Here is a 21970-nt window from a genome sequence, read left to right as displayed (position 1 = left end):
ACAAATATCAGGAAAAGAAAAATTTGAAAAAAATATTCATTATGTTTAAAAATTTATATTTTGGAAATATATTAATAATTTCTTTAGTAAAATTAAGACCAAATTATCATATATATAATAAATTCTATTAACATTGATATGGAAACTACAAATTTTAATTTACATAAATTTATTAAACATTAATTTAAATGTACCATTAATTTTATGTACAAATACCATTAAATTTTAATACTAATACGATTAAATTAATGAATAAAAAAAATTAATTTCTATTAACAAAATTAGATTATTATAATTTATAATGATTTGAGTAAAATTTTGTGTCTTGCGGGAAAATAGTATGTAGGAGTTAATTTCAGGTAACAAAATATTGTATATATATAAGAGAAAGTATTATCTGCGAGAATGAATTTATTACAAAATTGCTATCTTAGAATGGCATTGGCACAGCACTATACATTGTGGTCCTAGAAGTAAGAGTTACTAATATTATATGTTCAATTCATGTCATTCAATTTATGGCATACATGTATATATATGAGCTCGTTCACTAAAGTCAACATCATCGCACTAACATGCAAAATATTATAAAAATTGTCATTCTCTCTCTTTTTCTCACAACAAAATATATAAATATATTCTAAATTCAAAATTTATCCATATATTCATTCATCATTTGTTCCTCCAAAATTCACTAAGAGAATTTTTCTCTTTTAAATATAAACTAAAAAATTGTTTTCCATAATTACATTTATTCATAAACTTTTTTTCGATTTCATTTGTTTGAGCTACAATTTTAAAATTTGATTTTTTTAACGAATTCATTCAGATTTAAAAATATATGAAAATTTCATATATGTTATAACATATGCAATTATTAATAAAACTAAACAACAATGCGTCGTACTTTGAATCATACCACAAAAGATGAGGTTTCTCATTAATTGAGATACATTTATGATGCCCAAGCATCTTTATAATGTATAAACTTAAAATTATAATTATTTTTTTATTTGAAATTTTTTTTCTTTTTTTTAAACAAAATCTACAAAAAAAGTAGATAAAATTTAATGAATGAAAAATATTTTAATCGAAAAACGCAGAAGATACTTAAATATATTAAATAAATAATACGTTTGTAAATGTTTATATTTTCTTTTGATAATAAAATAAAAATAAACAACCTAATTTAATCACGAGGTAAAAAAGTTATGATTTCTTTTTTTGCTAAATAAAATATTAAAGCTAATTTAGCACGTTGTTATTAAGGAACAAAAATAAAATCAACTAAAATTTGCATTGTCAGAGTTCGATGATGGTAATAATCTTATAATGACGTATGTATATCTATATATGACATTATGCTACAGGATTTACTGATACATTAGCTAATGACTTGTATATGTGTATATGTATAATACAATGAGATATAAAAAGTAGTTTAGGAGATTTCTTTTTTTTTCTTTTTTTTTTATTTCTCCAAGTGTATTATTTTTTCCACGTCTATTGAATTATTTATTAGCGATGGTCTGCGATCAATTCACCGCACAACGGAATATCATAACACTTCGAGTACCCTTGAATTTTTTTTTTCCTTCTTCCTATCCATATTGACAGGTGTAACGAAACGAACGTCAGAATTTGATTATAATTTTATTAAGATTGGAATTTTTACTTGCTATTTAGAGCTATACAAGAAACACTGTAATGTGAATCACAGAACAAATTCAGAGTTCAATATTTTGTTTTTTGGAATTTAATGTAAATTTTAGCACCATATATAGTTTAAATTATTTCAGAGAATTAGAAAATAAATATATGTTAAATAAATAATTTTTCTTTATTAAATTTTTAAATATTTAATGTTAAAATATTAATAAATTGTTTTATTTCTTTTTTTTATTAATTCTTTGGTATTTTATTGATTATTTAGAAACATTAAAAATTTGAAATATAATTTTAAAAAATGTTGTTCTTTTTTAATATATGAATTGAACTCCTATTTTGTTCTGTAATGTTAATTAAAATTGTAAAATTAACTTATTTTCTAATTTCAAGTGTGGAAAACAATCCCACTAATACTTACTAGTGACTATTAGTAAATAAAAGACTTTTGGGATAGTCGCAAATACTTTGAAAATTATAATATCCGATAAAATTTCGAATAATTCTTGCGCAGATATTTGAAAGTCTACTAATAACGATGTTGATTCTAAGAAATTTATTCTAATCACTTATTTTTTTTTTGTTTTTTTTGTTTGTTTTTTAATAAGTCGAGCTTAAAATTAGGAGCAATGAGGCAGTTGAGTTGGCAAGAATATTATCTATGTATACATATTGTATATAGGAGCAATACGGAAATCAGTCGTTCGGTCATTAAATTTAACGCTAAAAAAATGATCCGAGTGCATCGAACAAAAATTATCTTCTTCTTTTTAATACATAATTCTCCAAAAAGTACCAAATTTTTGAAAATTATTTTTTTTAGAATCTATAATTGTTAAATTTTTGCTTTCAACATATTTTTTATGCTCAATTTTGCGCAAGTTTTGATGTCCTTCAAGATTTTTTGTATATATAAAGTTAGAAGAAAAAAATAATTATTATTTCAATTTGTAGTTTTGAATTTTAAATTTCCCGCCACAGAAGTGATGCTCCTTGTTTTTAGTTTCGATCAATAGATGACGATGGCGCAGGTTAGAAATTACAGAGTGGCGCCATCGCTATTTATTAATTGGAACCAAAAAAGATGACGTGAAACTTTCTACTAAATTGAGCAAAGATCTATTTTTTTGCAGATGCAAGTATTTGTCAATATTCTATGCGATGTAAGTAACACTAGTCGACAGGCTATAATATTTAATCTCAAACAACTCACTAAAACAATATTGCTTATAGGTCCATAGTTTTTAACTCTAACCTCTCGTTTATAGATATAGCGACGGATTTGAGAAGTCAAAGAAAAAGTTTTGATTTATAACATCCTTGATAATCACTGTTTTGAATTATTATTTTAAAGAGCAAGGAATTTCATTAGTGCATCATAGATGAGACGTGGATTAATTGTTCCATCTGCTGTGTAACGAACGCCTCTAAGTGAACCATCGTCATGGCTAACGACGCCATATTCACCAACAATAAAACCGTCAGGAGTTCTTTCTTCAACACGATACTTTCTATAATTACGACCTTCCACAACATAGCCGACCTTGCGACCATCCTCAGAATCAGCTTTATTTGTTGCCACAGTAACTGGCTGAGGACCATGAACATTGCCATTGCTACCAACACTGACAGCTTCGTCGACCTCATAATTTTGTTCAACTGGCTCCATGGATTGTGAATTCACTGGTGGTTGACCATTTGAATCGTAAATTTTACTAGGTTCACTGTAGACTTTTGCCGGTTCAGAGTAAATCTTTGCAGGCTCGGAATATATTCTCGCTGGCTCTGAATAAATTTTTTCTGGTTCACTATAAATTCTCGCTGGTTCACTATAGACTTTTGCTGGTTCTCCATAAACTTTTGATGGTTCACTGTAAATTTTCGCCGGTTCTCCATAGACTTTTGCTGGTTCACTGTAAACTTTTTCTGGTTCACTATAAGTTTTATGATGAATTGTATCAATTGGTTCATTGTGATGACGTCGTGATGATGGAGAATTATTATCGTAAAATGAACCATCATAATGCCTACTGACTTTACGACCCTGATAGTGAGCACGTGATCCACCAATAAGTTCAGCGACTTGTTTAGAAGTAATTTGATAATCGTGAACCTCAACTGGTATCGAACTACTGCCACTTGTTGCCGAATCATTAACATCACTGTTCTCCTCTAACGCTGTGGATTTTTCATTACCAGTGTAGGGTTTCGATGTGATAACACTTGGTTCCTGCCATACTGTTTGGGCGGAACCTTCATCAACTGAAAATTCACTTCTATTCGATTCGGAGACAATATTACCAAGATCTTCGGTGACAAAACGTGATGTGACATTTGGTATTTCTACAGTGCTTGTTGAACTAGTAAAAATTGAGCTACTTGATGTTGTTGATGATGGTATTGGTGAATTTAATTTTACTGAATTTCTAATTGGATGATGTTCTATACGAATTTTGTAAGGTGTTGCCTCTACACTCGATGTAACACTGACACCAATTACTTTTCTGTCTAGAATTTTATTATCCAATTTGCCGACTTTTTGTGATTTGGATATTACTGTTGAATTACGTTTACCCTCGCGTGCTTTCAATTTCGATGTTATTTCATCAACTGTTGCCAGATCGTCTATCAGAGAGACTAGACTGTGACTGTGATTCAGTGCTTTCTGACTAATTGGATAGTATCTTACATCGGAGTCTCGATATGGTGTCATCGTTGACGCCTTCGGTTGAATGACAGTTGTTGTTCTTGCTGCAGGTGGTGCACGTGAAATACGATAGATGAATGCTTCATTGTGCTTTGACTCGGAACTTATGCTATCGCTGTGATGATTATTATGATGATGATTATGATTATGTCCAGTGCGTCGAAAACTACCGCGTCTTCTTTGAGCTGGTCGCGGTGCCATTGCTCCATTTATGAAGACCGACAGAAATTCTGTGCCGGCAATAACATCGTTGCTTCGTTTAACTGGCGATGGCGCCATTGCTGTCGGTTCCCAGAACAAAACCGCTTGCATGAGTACCTACAAACAAAAGGTTTGTTTTAGTATTTAATAAATTAGAGTACTATTCTTTAATTTTTTCAATCAAATTTTTAATTAGATTTCTTAATTATCAACAGGTGAGATAGTTTTGTTATAGATCACTTGAAGACAAATCGTAAAAATTGTAGTGCTGTCTAAATCGTAAAATTAAGAAAGTCAAATCGTATGACAAAGGTCAGAAAATATGAAGACAAATCATAAAGTAAGTTAATGAAGAAAAAAATCGTAATATAGTAATTGCGTTTTGTATTTATCTTTAACGCGCTCTGAAGAAAGGGATGAATAGCAAAAGTTAGGTTATGTTTGAATGTATTTTTATTATAAACATAACCTATAATTTTCTTCCTATAGTTCCCTTTCTTCAAATATACTTCGAATTATAATGTCATATTTTTCAAATCTACTGCGGCGTTGGAATCTTTTTTTTATAATATAAAGAAATTTTTTTTTATATTTGAAACTTTAAAGAATTATATATTAGTTAAGGCAACTGGTTTTTTTTGTTAAATTCACTGAATATGAACCTTGTCGTTTTAATTAAACAAAATTACCGGGGTAGAATAATTGACTTGTTTTTTTTTTGTATTTATAAATACGGGTACATTTTTCTGTGTCTTTTATAACAAGTTGAAGACTAGTTTTTCGAAAAAAAAATTCCTAATTAACGCATTCAATGTAAATGTAATTCTCATAAATTGTCATAAATTTATTATAATTTCTGATAAATTACATTCATCTATTCATTTGCGATTTGGTAAATTTGCCTCTCTACATATATATACAAAGAGCGCCAAGGTTATTGTGGGTGAATCTCGATATATACCTATATACATATATAATAAAACGAGTTGTATCTGAAATGTACCGAATGAAATTATGTTTTTATTTATTATACACTTTGAAACAATTATTGGCCAATGGAAAATAATCAAATACATTTCTTGTTCTTTTCTATGAAATTCTCTTCCGCATCTCTTAAAAGCCTAAATTGTTCATGGTACTTAAATATAAAGAATGTTACAGAGGTAATTGGCTCTTATTCGAAATGAATTTAAATTCCGTTTCGATTATGTACTTCAAATTGTGTGAGATTTCAACACATATAGGAGTTTTACAAATACATATGAAACATATACATATTTGTGTGTTTTTATAAAGTGTGAATAACCGCAAAAAAAGTTTATTCGCCACTTGATAAAATTGAGTTCAAATGTGTTCTCCACGAGAGAAGCAAAGGCAGGAAAATTTTTTTTGACGACAGAATTGAAATAAAGAAAATTAATGTTTTATAATTTTTTTTTTGTCTTGTTAAGAGTGTTGGGGGATTGATATTCGCGGACTGAGCTGATATACGTTTGCTTTGTCGCAAGGACGTACACACGGTGACTTTCACTTATAATAATATCTATGTCCCTTTCCACGGTCAATTGAAAATATACTGAAATATATTTATAGGAGATCAATCACGGGAAATTGAAATTCTTTTGCATTTGGAGTGAAAGATTAATTGAATCAAATGAATTGAAATTGACATTGAACATTTTTCTATTCCTCAATATTTACTAAACTTATATAATATACCCAAAATTTTAAACTAGAACTTTTATAATTTTTCTTTATTTCCAATTGAATAGAAGAAATGAAAAAAAAATTGATGAAACCGGAAGTTATAATTTTTTTTCTAAATGGAACAAAATTTAGATGATTTGAATTGATCAGAAAAAGAAAAAATATAAATATGTGTACATATTTGATATTTTTTAATACAATTGCTTTATGATACAATGCAAAAGTGTGGCCCTGAATGTGGTACATGCAACCGCACTTTAGTAACGCTACGACCCACTCTTTCACTCTCTCGACATAACACGTATCATATTCGCACCGTTTGGCTAATTGTCTAATAAATCGAAAACTCTTAATTGGATCTAATTATATGTGGTTTTTCCTATCATATATAATTAACTGTTTAATTATAATAACCGATAAATTATGTTTTTTTTACGAAATAACGAATTTCAATTTCAAACTTTTTTGTAACTCAAAAAAATAAATTTAATTCAAGTTTTGGGATAGAACAAAAATTATCTAAATAATATAATAATAAAAAAAATATTTACCAATTATAAAAACACTGCAAATTGAACGTAAAAAAACGTATCAAATTGATCCAAATTTTTATATCAATTTGATAGTTTTAAATTAACTGCTTATTTAAATACTTGAGAAATTAATTTTGCATAAAAAACTATAAAATCGTTATTAATAAAACCTTCATTTAATCTTACTAATTTACATTATTTTATGCAAGACTATATGCATGTGTGTGTATTATAATACCAAAAATAAGTTTTGTATTCAGTGAAATTCTAAAGATAGTCGTAAAATTTTAAGTATGTACTCATAATATGAAGCCGTCATATATCTTTGTTTATCATTATCTGAAATCATGGTCATAAATTAATATGTCTCTCTCCGCCACGTAAGATGTTCCGCCTTTCTGGACACACTCTTCATATGATGATCGATGGCATTATAATTTGCAGAAAAAAAGTCTCTTTTACAAATAATACGTCGGCAAATGCATTAAGCATTGCAGTTATAATATATATGAATATGTGATATGCGGGCAATGTACTTATAATAAAAGGTCATCAAATTTATATTTATATATATATAAATCGATATTTCGACACAAATTTATTTTTATTTAAATACATTAACGATAAAAATCATGTTTTCGAATTTAAAATCATGACTTATTAAATTCAAATATCGCTCATTATACAGAAAACTATAACTATTAAATAGGTGCATTTATTATTTTGGAGAGGAAAAAAAAGCTCATATTAGTCAAGAGTGTAGTTTACGATATATATACTCTCTCACGGTTTTAGTTATAGATCCTTTTCTGTTTTATCGAAATATATAAATATAAATAATGGAAAATTCATAAATGCGAGAAATTGTTATCTATTGCACTTTTTGTAAACATAATTATTTAATATATATATATATATATATATATATATATATATATATATATATATATAAGTGCTGACAAGCATGCGCTAAAGATTTGAGTCATTATGTCAAAAAATGTATAAATTAAAAGAAAAGAAAGACTAGCGGATTTTATGATTTTATTCATTAACATTGAAACAGGTGATAGCGCGATAATAATTAGCTCAAGCGCCTTTAAGCGTGAATTGATCGTTAAAACGAAGTGGACATAAACTATGTTAATAAAGTATTTATAACCAAATTTTTTATCATGAAAAAATTTTCCTAGGAAATAAAAAAAAATAATTTCAAAAATCATATTAGAATAATTTATGTATAAAATTGTAAACTGACTTTTAATGACTTACAAATGCCCTTAATATATATTCTAATTAGTCCCAATGATTAATCACACATATATTAATGTTTTTTCTTAAATATATATATAGCAAATGAATGCGGATGAAGTCTGGCGCCACTAACGAAACCTTTTCCTGATTTTCTTTTCGACCTTATAATATATTTCCCGATTAAAAATTGAGACATAAAACGATCAGTTTAACGGCAAGAAATATATATATATATATATATATATATATATATATATAAGCGAAAGGTCTGTAATTTATAAGGTTTAAAAACTCGCTCATTCTGCGCGTATATAACACGCAATCTCTCTCACAAACCGATAATATTAATAATTCTGAGACGGGTGTAATTTGCTCTATAGGTCTTCATTATATCTTTCATGATGTTCTCAAATGAAAATTTTTACAAAAAAAAAAAAAAAGATACTGGTTTTAATTCATTAATTAGTTATAAATTCGTTTAGTATAAGGATATATTAATAGTTTTTCTTTTTTTTAAGTGTCCTTGACGTGTTTTCAAAAGTGACTTAATTCTCGTCCTGGAGGGATATTTTATTATATATATTTCCTTCTTTCTATATAACCACCAGAAGCAACAATTTACTAACCATAACGATCACTCATGGATTAATGTTGAAATTTTCATTTTTCATCAAGAGATCTCGTTTCCTTGACGCAAGAAGAGTAAGATGAAAAAAAAAGAAAATAAGTAAATTTTGCTGCAGGTGTTGAATAAATTCGTTGAATGTATTTATTGGATGCTTGGAGGCATATATGTAAAATAGTTAATGCGAAGTTGATCTTGGGTGTTTTTCCCTTTATTTAAAAAAGACAAGAAAAAAAAAGTTTTACGATCCTCGTTTCAAAAACACTTTACTTCCTCGAAAGATTAATCATTGTGTACTTGTGGTTCTTTATTTTTGTCTCGAGAGAGCCACATGTCATAATTAGACAATATATATGTTGATCGCTGAGAGTTCAAAAAAGCGAAAAAAAATTAGATTTTTCTCTTTTTTTTTTTTTTGTTTCATATAATAAAATCCTTGCAAATATTGTCAATGAAAAATTTCCATAAAGAGAATAAAAGGGACAACACCTATATCAATTTCCATGGGGGTATTACTCAACTCTTTATAAATCGTCAGCGACTGTAATCATTTCTTTGACACACGAAGAAGCGATTTCAATTGCCAGTCAAGAAAAGATTTCTTCTTGAAGCGATGATACTGCGATGATGCTCTTACCCTCGCGCGCATCACAATCAAATTGTGAAAGAACTGACAAATTTCCAAACAATCGAGAAAAGAAAAATTGTGTCCTCTTTAGGAAGGTTTAGAGATGACTATGCATTCCAAGATTGCATTCGACGACAAAGACTGTTTGTTTGTGTATGTGTATGTGTGTGGAACTGTGAGCGGTCATTAGTTATTACGACGCCAACACCAAAGTTAGACGAATAAACTTACGATAGGTGAGATAGGTCTCATCCGGGGGACGAGAGGAGGTTTAAGAGTACGGCTTTGCAGCATGGCATTTACTCCTTAGTTATGTGAAAGGTATTGCACAGAACCAAGGTACATACTCCTACGTTTTATACGCACACTTGCTTAACGCATGCCTATATACTTTGAGCAAAGCTGCGGGGCTGGTTTTACTCCTTTAAGGACATATATATATATATATATATATATTCTCATGTAAACATTCGTAAAAAATTATTATTTCCAAGGGATTTTCCAAAAATTAATTATTAAGTTTAATTGAAATTTTTACAAGATAAATATAATTCAATCATATAAAGTTATCAGTTGCTTCTTGACAAATTTGTCAAAGAGTAGAAAAGTTATCAGTTGTCTTTTGGATACAAGATATATTGGTTTTAGGACGAGTTGTCAGTTGTCTCTTTGCTTCAGGTTATATATAATTAATTTTAGGAGAGTTATCAGTTGTCTTTTATCTTCAAATTAAATTTGATATATATGCTTAATTTTAGAAGAGTTGTCAGTTGTCATTTTTTTATACAAAATTATCAGTTGTCTTTTTGATTCAAATTAACTATATGATTATGTTCAAGAGAGTTATCAGTTGCCTTTTTACTTCAAAACGAATTAATTTCAGAAAAGTTAACAAATTGTCGTTTAACATAGCAGCATAATATATATACGACGATTTATGAAGCTCATCGTTTCTGCACTATAGCAAAGGGAGATAAGTAATAAAAGGCAGGATTCTCTTCTTCTGCGCCTCTCCACCCTGTTTTAACAAGCTCGTGAAATGTGAGATGTAGCAGCGAAAGATTTAACTAGTTGGGGTGAATTTTCTAGGTGGTCAACGTAATAATAATAATTCTGCAAGTTTGTGCGCGCGTGAGAGAAGGTATATACGTATAGAGGAACTGTGAAAAGATGCGAGTTGAAAATAAGAAGGGTGAAGAGATGGGGGGTGGAAGCGAAGAATGCAGGTAGTTGTAATCATAATTTAAATATTCATGTGTATTATACGTGCACCGGTGCAAGCACTCGACACGTGTGCGCACTTATAGTTGACGTGGTTTACGAACCGTGTGGTCGAAGGTCGTTTATAGTTATTGTATTCGTTATATTCATTGGTCAAAGCTGTTATAGATAATAATTCACAAATACATCGATATACGGTTATGTAAAATTCGATCAGTTTCGTTTTTTTTTTAATTCTTCATTTTACCGTTAAATATGTAACCATATTTAGTAATTTATATCAATTACTATTTATTTTACATATACTTTTTAATACATACAAGAAAAAGATTCTCATCTGGCAATAAACGTAAATAATAACTTCATGTATAAATACAAGGTGTTAATGCACGATTCTTCTCTATAATATACAAGTGGAAATTAATTTCTGTTGTTTATAGTCTCATACGATCCGTGATTTACGTTCTATAGACACATTGTGTATACCACCAGCAAAATTATCTGTCACCAAAAAATTTTATTCCTCGCATATATACTGAACCCGCTGTGTTTATAACGAATTCCATTAATTACAAAGTTTATTTTTAATTTAGGAAATTTATTTTTTTTTTTAAGAAAAATCTCTTTTCAGGTATAAATCAGAAACTTTGTAAAAAAAATTACAATTCTAAAAAAGAGATTAAAAAAATTTAGTAAATTGGCAAAAAAAAATTATGAACTAATAGAATGTATGCAAGAAAAGAAAAAAAATTTGGAATTTCTAGAGCAGAAAATAAAAAATTACCCCTCAGTCATCAATCAACACTTTTTGAAACATAAAAAATAGAACGCTATTTAATTCCAAATGTCCTTCATCCTAAATATACCAATTTAGCTTCTTTTCTTTTAAAATAAAACAACTCAGGTATATAAATGGACGAATAAAATAATTCTAGCAAAGATTGATAATTTTGCTCATAAAGGACCTTGAAGAAAAGATATATACGATCTCTCACTCCTACCCAACATCCATCCAATCATTATTAATACTCGTTATCAATTATAAAGGAACCAGAAAGTTGCAACCAGTCCATAGTGAAACGTGTACATATTTGCAATGACCTTGAAGAAAATTGACGCTTCTTGTTCATTGGTTAATTAGTTTACTTCGTACGCATGATTACCATACGACGTCGCATCGTACTATGCGTGTAGAAAATTCAAGATATTATATGAACATATGCATAAATAAACGTGTCAACGCTAATCGTTTCTTAAATGACTTTCAAATATAGAAAATATTTTTATTAAATCTTTTTCTATAAGACAAATAACAATTTCTTCCATTATAGACATGTGTATAATTATTCTCAGCATCAAGTCAACTGATAACACTTTGGAACTTAATTTTATTTCTCTTGAAGCAAAAAGATGATTTTAAAATGTAACGGACAACTGATAACTTTCCACAGATTTATATTAATCTCGAAGCCAAAAATCTCTTTGCTTCAAGAAGAATATGTAATTTTATTCAGGGGGTTTGTCAGTTGTCATTTTCACATAAAGTTGTCAGTTGTCTTTTTGATTCAAGTTAAATATGATTAATTTCCGGAGAGTTGTCAGTTGCCCTTCTGCTGCAAGTTATATGTATAAATAAATTTAGGAAAGTCAACAGTTGTTCTTTTTATATAAAGTTATCAGTTGTTTTATTGTTTTAAATTATGATGAATTTTAGGAGAGTTGTCAGTTGTCTTTTTGCTTCAAGAGAAAAAAAATACGTTTTTAACAAAAATTTCCTCTATGTTAAGAATATAATTATTAAATAGAAGAAACAAAAACCAATTATGCTAAAAATTGAATAAGAAGAAAATTAGGATCTTGTATAATTATTCAGTAAAATTTAAGGAGTGCAGAAAAGATAACACCTCCTTATATACATATCTGATGAAGTAACGAGTGTAATACATTCCTATATATTTGCATTATGAGGTAAAAGGTATATACGTTATTAACTCGCTACAACATCGAAGTGCTTAACTCAATATGAATTAACTCACAGCACCAAATGAACCTTATGTATAAATTTAATTTATGTTTTATCGACATTACTTTTTAACTATTTATTTATCACTACTGAAAAATATGTAAAAAACAACAACAAAAATAATCTCACGCCAATCTAATATTAAAACGCAACTATTTAATAATAATAATAATAATAATAATAATAATAATAATAATAATAATAATAATAATAATAATAATAATAATAAGAAGAAGAAGAAGAAGAAGAAGAGTAGTAGCAGTTGTAGTAGTAATAAAAATTATCAAAATAATTGAAGTTTTGGATCATTTAGTTTGCATATACGGAATAATGCAATGTAAAAAATAATTTGAGTAATATAATGTGGAAAAATTAGAATATCACTCTACTTGTATATTAAAAAAATTTTGTTTAAAAAACTAATATATATGTCCGTATACATACGTATATATATGTATATAATATAAAAGATTGGGATATGTGCAATGGAAAAAAAATAATGCCAGCAAAACAAGTTTTTACGTAAACCACTGGCTATCGTAAGGAGTATTCAGCAGTATTTTATGAAAACCATTAATTGAAACGAGCCATCTGCAGAAACTTGGCATATGAGACGAACAAAACAACGCAAACGCCATACGTACCAATAGATATCGCTTTTACGGCCCAAGAATCAACATGCAGATATTGCATTTAAATCGGAGGAACTTGTAGGTTGTGTTTCATGGATCGCCACCACCATCACCGGGATATCCAGTTACTATATGGCGTTCAACGGCGAACCAAAAGATTAAAAAGAATTCAAAAAACCTTTCTCACGTGTGTCGCGCGGGGGGGACTCCAACCGAGTAAGGATCCGATTTGGCGAAGGTCGTTCAATGCCGTCCGCCCCAACTATATATATATATATACAAACGTATTATATATATACAATTCAGGACCTTCTCTCGAACATACTCCATGAATAAAGACACTACTATATACTTTAACAAAAGGATCAAAAATCTGCAATTTTGGTAAAATTTATGCCAAAATTAGAGAAAGAGAGAGAGAGAGGTCCTGGAATATAACAAATTTGATACTTCCACTGAAAACGGGATTGTATTTCACTGCCGCATTATCATCTATATAAAAACAAGAAGTGCCAACAATTTTTTTTTTTTTTTGAAATGCTTTTTATAAGCATAGTGTCTACGACCTGGCTTTTGGCGTCAATGACCTAAATCTTCGCGAATTCAAATTAAAAGAATTTTTTTTTCGGTAAATTGCTACTTTTTTTCAGGTGCATCAAATCATTGAGAAAAAAATGTTTTTTTTTAGAATACTAAATCGCCATAATCTACCAAAATACCTTCCGGTTATGGGAGAAAATTACAAGAAGCCTTAAAAATTCTTTACATTATTTTAAAAATTAAGGTCCTTCAAATAAATACTACAAATTTCTATACTTTCTTCGATTCTCCTTTCAAGTTATAACCGCGCATAATTAACGACAGTATTTGCAATAAGTCGAAAATTTTGTTATATTTGATATATTCAGAACATATATAAAAAGAATAATCTTTCTCAATGTTCATGTATACTGAATTACGGATGGTATATGGTAAAAAAAACGAGAGAAATCGATTCGTGCTTGACCGCGTGAGTCATAGGGCACATACCAAGTACTTACTTACGTATAAACGTAGATTTTACCCGATTATCAGGCAGTTGGATATATGTGCAAAGACGAGTTTCTACCGTTACTTCCTTAAAATGGAAGAGGGTAAAAAGCAAAATAAGTGAAATTCCTTTTATTACTTCAGACGTGTTATATTCGAAAACATTTACATAATTTCAAAATTTTCATAATCAAGAAAAAAATATAAAATTTGGATTCTTTTTGAAACATTTTTTTTGGCTAAAAATATATAATAAAAAGACATTGTACAATCTGTCGTTGATTTTACGACTGGTGAAATCTGGCAGCCCTTCATTTTTGGAAATGGCTCTTTCGAAAGCCTGGGTCTTTCTTTGGGCGACCTTGCTTCATTCCAATATATATATACATATTCGGTCTCTTGAAATAATGGCGCGGTGTCAATGAATTTGGCGCCAGCAACACTAGTCTCGTGCATCTTTCTTACATATATCTCAAACTCAATGCATACCATTTCAGAAAACCGGTACGAATAACCTCCTTCCATCCATATACCTTTCTCTGCGAATGTGTCCTCCCACCCTCTGTTTTATTAAACACGCTCCCTGCGGTATCGGAGACAACCCTATACACATATTACACACCCGCTTCTTCTGCTATATATAGTCTTTGTACAGATAAACACGACTCTATTAATAGCCCACATATAAGATGTATTCTTATTTTCTTTGCCGGACCATTATTCCCTATGCAAGTCATATATCTCGCAACACCCCTCGTGTATACCCCTATCGCTTATAGTGTGTGAAGCATATATAAATATAGTATTTTTATCACAATTTTATTTTTTTCGTTTCTTCTTTTTTTTGGTGAATCGGTTCCTTGGAAATTTATATATTGACAAAGATTAAACGACCCAGCTTAACCCCAATTAAAAATCACTTTATTACACCACAAGAAGAGGACTTTTAGTTCCTTTTTTTATCATGTAAAAAGTGCCTCCACAATATTGTCCACCTTACAGCTTACACAAAAGCTGTTTTTTCATATGACACTACAAAATTACATACAGGATTTATCAAAGAGAAAAGTATCCGTAAATAGTCACTATAAGGATTATGATCGAAAAAAAGCTTTCTTTCAAGAAAATTCTTTGAGTGATACTGTTTAACAAAATACAGCCATTATTCCTTCGGGTAAAGGAGACAACTCTCCTAAAATTAATCATATATAACTTGAAACAAAAAGACAACTGACAACTTTGTGTGAAAAAGACATTTAATGACTTTCCTCAATTTATTTATATACTTATAACTTGTAGCATAATGACAACTGATAACCCTCCTGAAATTAATTACATATCTTGAAGCTAAAAGATAACTTTGTATAAAAAGACAACTGACAACTTTCGGAAATTAATCATAATTATCTCGTAACAAAAAGACAACTGATGACTTTTATTAAATACAAGAAACTATAAATACACATATGTAAAATTCAACTAATAACTTCGAAATTACGTATAAAAAAAATATAAAAATAAAACCCGATTATTGAACCCTAAAAACAAAAAATTTAATATTTTACTTAAGCAGCTTTAGGACTTTTATCTTAAGGTTCACTAAACGGAATTTCAACCGGTGCTTTTGTACATATTATTATTATTTTACATTTATTCATGAAGCTTATCGTCAATGTGACTGTTTAAATATAATTATACAGGTATATTATTAAAAGTTTTGAAATTTTTTTCGGGGGTTCATTAACTTGTCGTTTTAGAACTCCAGGAAAAGGAATACATATATATATTTATATATTAAAATGTACCAATCTCTGCGATTAAACGCATATTTTTGTTTACTTCGTTAAAAAATCTGGTTTTGCGTGAAAACAGAAACGACTCATACTATACGAATAAACCGGATGACGCCAACAGAAAATTTATAACTACCTGAGATACACAAAGGAATGCCTGACGCATTTCTAGCTCCGGAATTCACATTCTTAACATTGATTTCGATTTTAAGTTATTTTTATTGAACTCCATCTAATCGTCAACATGCACAGTGATTTTATTGTTTCTTTGATGGGGGGGAAAAAAATTCACTTTTTTTTTTTTTCTTCTTTCTTTCTTTCTTGTAACATTTTTACAATATCAAGAATTTGCAGAATCAATGCGATCGCAATGTTCTTCTTCTTTTGTATTATACCTTAATAATTTATTCATTTTGTCCAATAAAAAAAAATTCTTTCAATTAACAAAAAATTCCATAAAATAAATAAAAATTAAAATATAATCATAATAATAATACAGTTCCTAAGAAGCAAAAAATTTGAGATTATGTTTTGAAATTTTTAAGATTTAACTTCTTGGGTTCATCTTTCTTCAGTGCGCGTCACATTAAAAATGCAAAAAAAGAAAAGAAAAGTGATAAAAAAATTGTCTTTTTAAAGAAATCTTTTGATAAGAATTAAAAAAAAATAGAAGAAAAATATGAAGAGCAGTGCAATGAACGTTGAACAGATTTAGATGATTGTGAATTAAGTTTATTGATGTTGAAATAAATTAAAGTGGAAAGTGTTGGTGCAAGGATAAGCTTCAGATCAAGAGATTGAATTATGTCAAATGTATACTGCGAACGATATATACGTAACCGACAGTTAGGGTGTTATGTCTCCAAAGAGGAAGTTTCTCATTGGTTACATACAGGATGTCCGTTGATTATAGCTGATGATTCGAGAGAATCATCTTTGTATATATATATTGAAGAAAAAAAAATATATATATTGAGTAATAGTCAGTAATAAATTAAAAAAAACTCTTTATATAATTAAAAATAAGGAAGTATTCAACATAAAACTAACCTATAATTTTTTTTTGTTTTATGCCCCTTTCTTCAGTGTCATTTACATATAACTAAAAATGGTCTTCATTACAAAAATATTCCAAAAAACTGATTTTGATTTTACATAACTAAAATAAAGGATAACTCATTGTAAAACAATGATAAGCGTAACCTAAATTTTTTTTTGTTTCTTATGTCCCTTTCTTCACTGTGCGTCACAAATTTTTTGAAATATTAAAAAAGAATCGTGAATTTCCACATCAATAAGTATATTGCTTATACATGCAACATGTGTTATACATTTTTCACACAAGATTGGTGCGTGCACAATAAATAAACTTCGTTAGCACAAAGAAAATTAAAAGAGACATCTGAATAAAGCCTAACCTCTTTGTCCACATAGAAGACAAATATACATATATATAAATTGAAGTTGTGGGACGTATGTATTTGTATACGAAAAGTGCAATTGTTTAAGTGCACAAGAATAAATATCCTTATAAAGTGAATCTAGTAGTAAGTATTGCAATCGCCGACCAGATAACGCGGTATCCTTGATATGACTCTAGAGACACGCGCAGGTACGCGCATTTGGCACTGCATCGAAAAGAATGGAACAAAAGGTATGCAAGCATATATTGTATATAAATATACACATGTAATGCATATGCAATAGATTTATGAGGATGAAGCGATTATTAAAACGGATAAATTGGATAATTATACGTATACATTTTTGCGAAAAATATATATGTAAAAACTGTTGAATTGAAATATTAATAAATTGGTGAAAATATAACCCGGGTAATATTATAAATGAATTATATATATGTATTAGTGTGTATGTACATGTGCTATTAACCTTATTTATAATACTCTATTGCTATGATCCATTTATAGCTGTGGGTGTATATTGGCTTTAACAAATTGCAACCTTAAATGCTTATTCATATATCAGAGCTACTTTTACAAAGTACAAGTTGTTCGACATATTACGAAATTATCGTCTATTTATTTATTTATATATATATATACAATTTGCCTGTGAATTTTGGTGCTTGTTCAATTAATATTAATAATTCTTGAATTTATTATGTGGCACATATATAGAAAATAAATTTCAACTAATTGGACAATTACAATAATAGGTTGATAAGTGAAAAAAATATATATATAAATGCCCTAAAAACAAATATCATTATTTCATATTACAGCATTGGCCATAAAAAATTTCGAATTTAATAACTATCATATTATGTGAATGAATTTTTCGATTTTAAAATGAAGCAATATTATCTTTTTTATTTCATTGCAAATTAACCATATTTTTTTATTTTTTCTGTTTCAGGGGAATTATCAAAAAGAATCAGAAATTGAACAGAAAACCAAATCGTAATATATTTTTCTATTTTCACTTTTTCCATCCCTAAAGAAATTTTAGAAAATAATATATATTGTAAATAAAAGAAAATATTGCGTAATTAAAAAAAAGGATTGTAATATATTTATTTATTAGAATGAATTTTGAGGAATTAAAATACATGCTGCCGGTAGAAGATCAGTTTACATGTATTTCAGCAAGTAGAAAAAGCTTGCGTGTGGTCAGACAGTGAAAAAATTCCCACCAAGAATGCGAATACACACATTTCAGCTACATTAAAAAATTGCTATTATAAAATTTATATCTAGGCATTATTTTTGATAATATTTTTATCTAAATTTTTTATTGTATATTTTATTAAATAATTACAAAAAAAGTATTTCCATGTATAGAATTAATATTTTAATTATATTCCGCAATATTATTACAAAAGGGAAATATTTCACTATGTGAATTTTTTAACGCATCCGTTTCACGTATGGAATTTTTATAAAGCAATATCGGAAGTTGAATGAGTAATAGTTTCTTTATATCGTTCGCGATATCGAGTTCAAAATGTTACGAAATATCTATATAACAACTATATAGTTTTACTTTACACCGGCTTACAAATGCATTGTAAAATTTCTCATATAAACAGTAACGCCCCAAAATAATCAATCACTCTTGCGAAGCTTCTAATCTGATTACGTAAATTCACATATAATGACGTATGACCTTATAATACAGATATATTTTTCGTTGAAATCTTTGGAATGCGATGGTTACCATACGAATATTTATTTACACACACACATATATATATTATAATTATTAAATATAATCCAGTTTATTTTATGGATTCTTTAATTAATATGCCAATTTCAAAATCTCTTTTGTGTATTTCATTAAATATATTAGTATCTTATGACCTTGGTCAAAAAATAATGACAAGGTTAAAAAATATGAAATGATTTTTTTTTTATTATAAACATTGAAAGTATCCGCATGTAAGATTTTTTTTTTAAACAAATTTTTTCCAAAAAAATTTTGTTTTAAATTTTAATTTATAAAATAAAAAAAATATAAATTCTATAGCATATTTGTAGCGATTTTTTTTTTTTAATAAAAAAATTTACTTCCAATAAAAATCGATTTAGATTTACAATAATGAATATGGTCACCTGTTATCAAAGTCCACATTATATTTTAATGGAATGTCACCTTTCAAGGAGATAAAAATGGATAATTGTTAAGCAATTTTATTCTAAACAATTACAAGTGTTTTTTCTATTATTTTTATCCTATGAATATATAAATTTATTTTATATTAATCTCAATTTTATTTTAAGAACCAAAAAATTACATGTAAAAATTTCCACTTCCGACTATTGTTAATTATTTATTTGGACAAACGAATATTTATTTTTACCAAATAATATATTCAAAACATATTTATTTGTACCAAATAATTTTTATTTAAAATTAAATTTTTTTTCCTTGTAAATTTATTAATTTTTCCTCTAGAGGGAAAAAAACTTTTTTTTGAATTTAATTTAAATATTTTTAATTGAAATAAAAAAATGAAACTAAAAATACAACCCCCTGTATGATAGTAATAAAATTGAAAAAAGAGTCAGTGAACGTGCATAATAGACATTACGTGAAAGTGATTTGTCGTTGCATAAAGAAACTCAATGTGACGAGAGAGATAAAAAAAAAAAAAATTATAAAATGCAACAAAGTAAACGTGCTTGAGACTAAATCGAAAACGCTTCTTGCGCCCCGGGGGAATTTAATGAACCATCGATCGTTTCTTGATAGGCAATTGACGTTGAGCGCGTTGCAAGTCCGCGTTTTCATCGATATGCCAAGCAGTGGCCTCGAAAAGAAAAGTCAATGCGACTCACCAATAGGATAAGCACACTGCTGCTAGCGGTACGTCCGAAGGATATTCCGTTCGCCATCTCTCTCTCTCTCTCTCTCTCACTCTCCGTCGTCCTAATCCTAAATCATCTTGAAAATCCTTTTAAATGCCTCGCCACAATAAAAAATTGATTTAATAAAAAAAAAGTCCTTCTTGATTCCTGAAAAATTTCTTCAGGACAAATCCCCATCAAGCTTCACCTTCACCTTGGTCGTCCATCGATGGTCCATGAGTTGAAAATATTGTTATCTCGAGGGGAAAAAAAATCGCCAGAATTGTGTCTGTCGATTTTTTTTTTTTTTATTTTTTCCACCCTCTTTTTCTTTTCACAGAAATTTTTTATTTTGAGGGTTAAAATTTTTTTTTTTTTTTAAATTGTGCGAGGTAAATGAAAATTGAAAAGGAAAAATATAACAATGGACTAGAGAATAATTAAAATATTGTCAAGGCGTTAATTTATGCAGATCACTTGAAATATTGAAACGTGTGCGTAATAGAGACGTTGCGGAATAATGTGTGCGGTCCTGACCGTCGCACAAGGCACGGGCAACTGACAACGGGTCACAGACGCGACTGTGAACGGCTCCATGCCGCTCACAGCTGATTCAACCGGCATGGCACGGTCCCTTGTTCCCTCTCTCCCCCTTTGGGTTTTTTTTTTATTTTTTTTTATTTTCCTTTTAATGTATAACAAAAACTTATCTAGACACACCTGACAAAGGTTTAAGTGTGTAACTTATTATCTTATTTTATTATGCACTGAAAAAACAAAATAATCTCAATATTAGAGGATTTTTTTTTAGATTTTATAATTTCTCTAAATGAATTGATATTTTTAATGTTAGAGAATTTTTTTTCTCATTTTGATAAAATATTTCCCATTACATGTGGTAATCTTATTGTCACTATACTCTCAATATTAGAGGATTTTTATCCATTTACTTAAGAGATTTAATTATCAAATTTTAACATTAAAATAAATACCAATATTCAGTCACAACCTGTAATAGAGGGAATAAATAGAAAAATATTCTAATTTTAAGAAGAAAATACAAAATGAATTCAAAACTCTAATATTAATTTTAATCATTCTTTTAACACAGAAAAAAGTTTTTTTGAATCAAAGAAATATTTCTATAGGGTCAAAGAAATCTTTTCGTTAATTTAAATTAATTTACTCTACATCAAAGAATTACTTCTTTGATCTTAAATTTTTAATTATTGCAAATCGAATAAAATCCAACACGTTTATTTCAAAAATATAAAAACTTTTCAATTTTTGAAAATCAATAGAAACAAAAAGTTCGAAGCTCTTGAATAGGATAAATTTTATAATATTTATATATATCTTATATCAAATGAAGAAACCTTTCAAGGTAACTGAGTTGGATTGTTATTTAAATGAGGTCATGAGAAATATCAATTAATTAATTCTATAAAAGCTGTAAAATGATAATATCCATATTGGTCAAAAATCTTTTCATCTGATTTTTCAATTGCTATATATATATATATATATATATATATATATATATATATATATATATATATATATATATATATATAAAGGTATAAAAATGGAAATTACTTAAATTAAAAATTACCAACATTCACATTTATATAATAAATATTTTATA

General features: G+C 28.3%; 1 protein-coding gene across 1 annotated transcript; it reads right to left on the bottom strand.

Moving 5' to 3' along the window:
* Nucleotides 1-391: 391 nt before the first annotated feature.
* On the bottom strand, nucleotides 392-20892 carry LOC127278346 (uncharacterized). The gene is made up of 2 exons (XM_051300041.1): nucleotides 20317-20892; nucleotides 392-4690 (listed from the first exon to the last, which is right to left on the bottom strand). The coding sequence occupies exons 1-2, from the start codon at nucleotides 20371-20373 to the stop codon at nucleotides 3014-3016; spliced, it is 1734 nt and encodes a 577-aa protein (XP_051155998.1). The 5' UTR covers nucleotides 20374-20892; the 3' UTR covers nucleotides 392-3013.
* Between the last annotated feature and the right edge of the window lie 1078 nt (nucleotides 20893-21970).

This window comes from Leptopilina boulardi, unplaced genomic scaffold (genome assembly GCF_019393585.1).
Source record: "Leptopilina boulardi isolate dan_hultmark-lab unplaced genomic scaffold, ZJU_Lbou_2.1 LbouV2_202, whole genome shotgun sequence".
Classification (NCBI taxonomy): domain Eukaryota; kingdom Metazoa; phylum Arthropoda; class Insecta; order Hymenoptera; family Figitidae; genus Leptopilina; species Leptopilina boulardi.
The sequence above is the reverse complement of the archived record's forward strand: the minus strand, read 5'-3'. Positions and strand labels throughout refer to the sequence as shown.

Excerpts from the sequence above, each read along its gene's own strand:
- LOC127278346 (XM_051300041.1), bottom strand. The coding sequence starts at position 20,373 with ATGGCGAACGGAATATCCTTCGGACGTACCGCTAGCAGCAGTGTGCTT. Across the intron at positions 4,691-20,316 it reads GCAGTGTGCTTATCCTATTG|GTACTCATGCAAGCGGTTTT; the intron begins GTGAGTCGCATT and ends TTTTGTTTGTAG.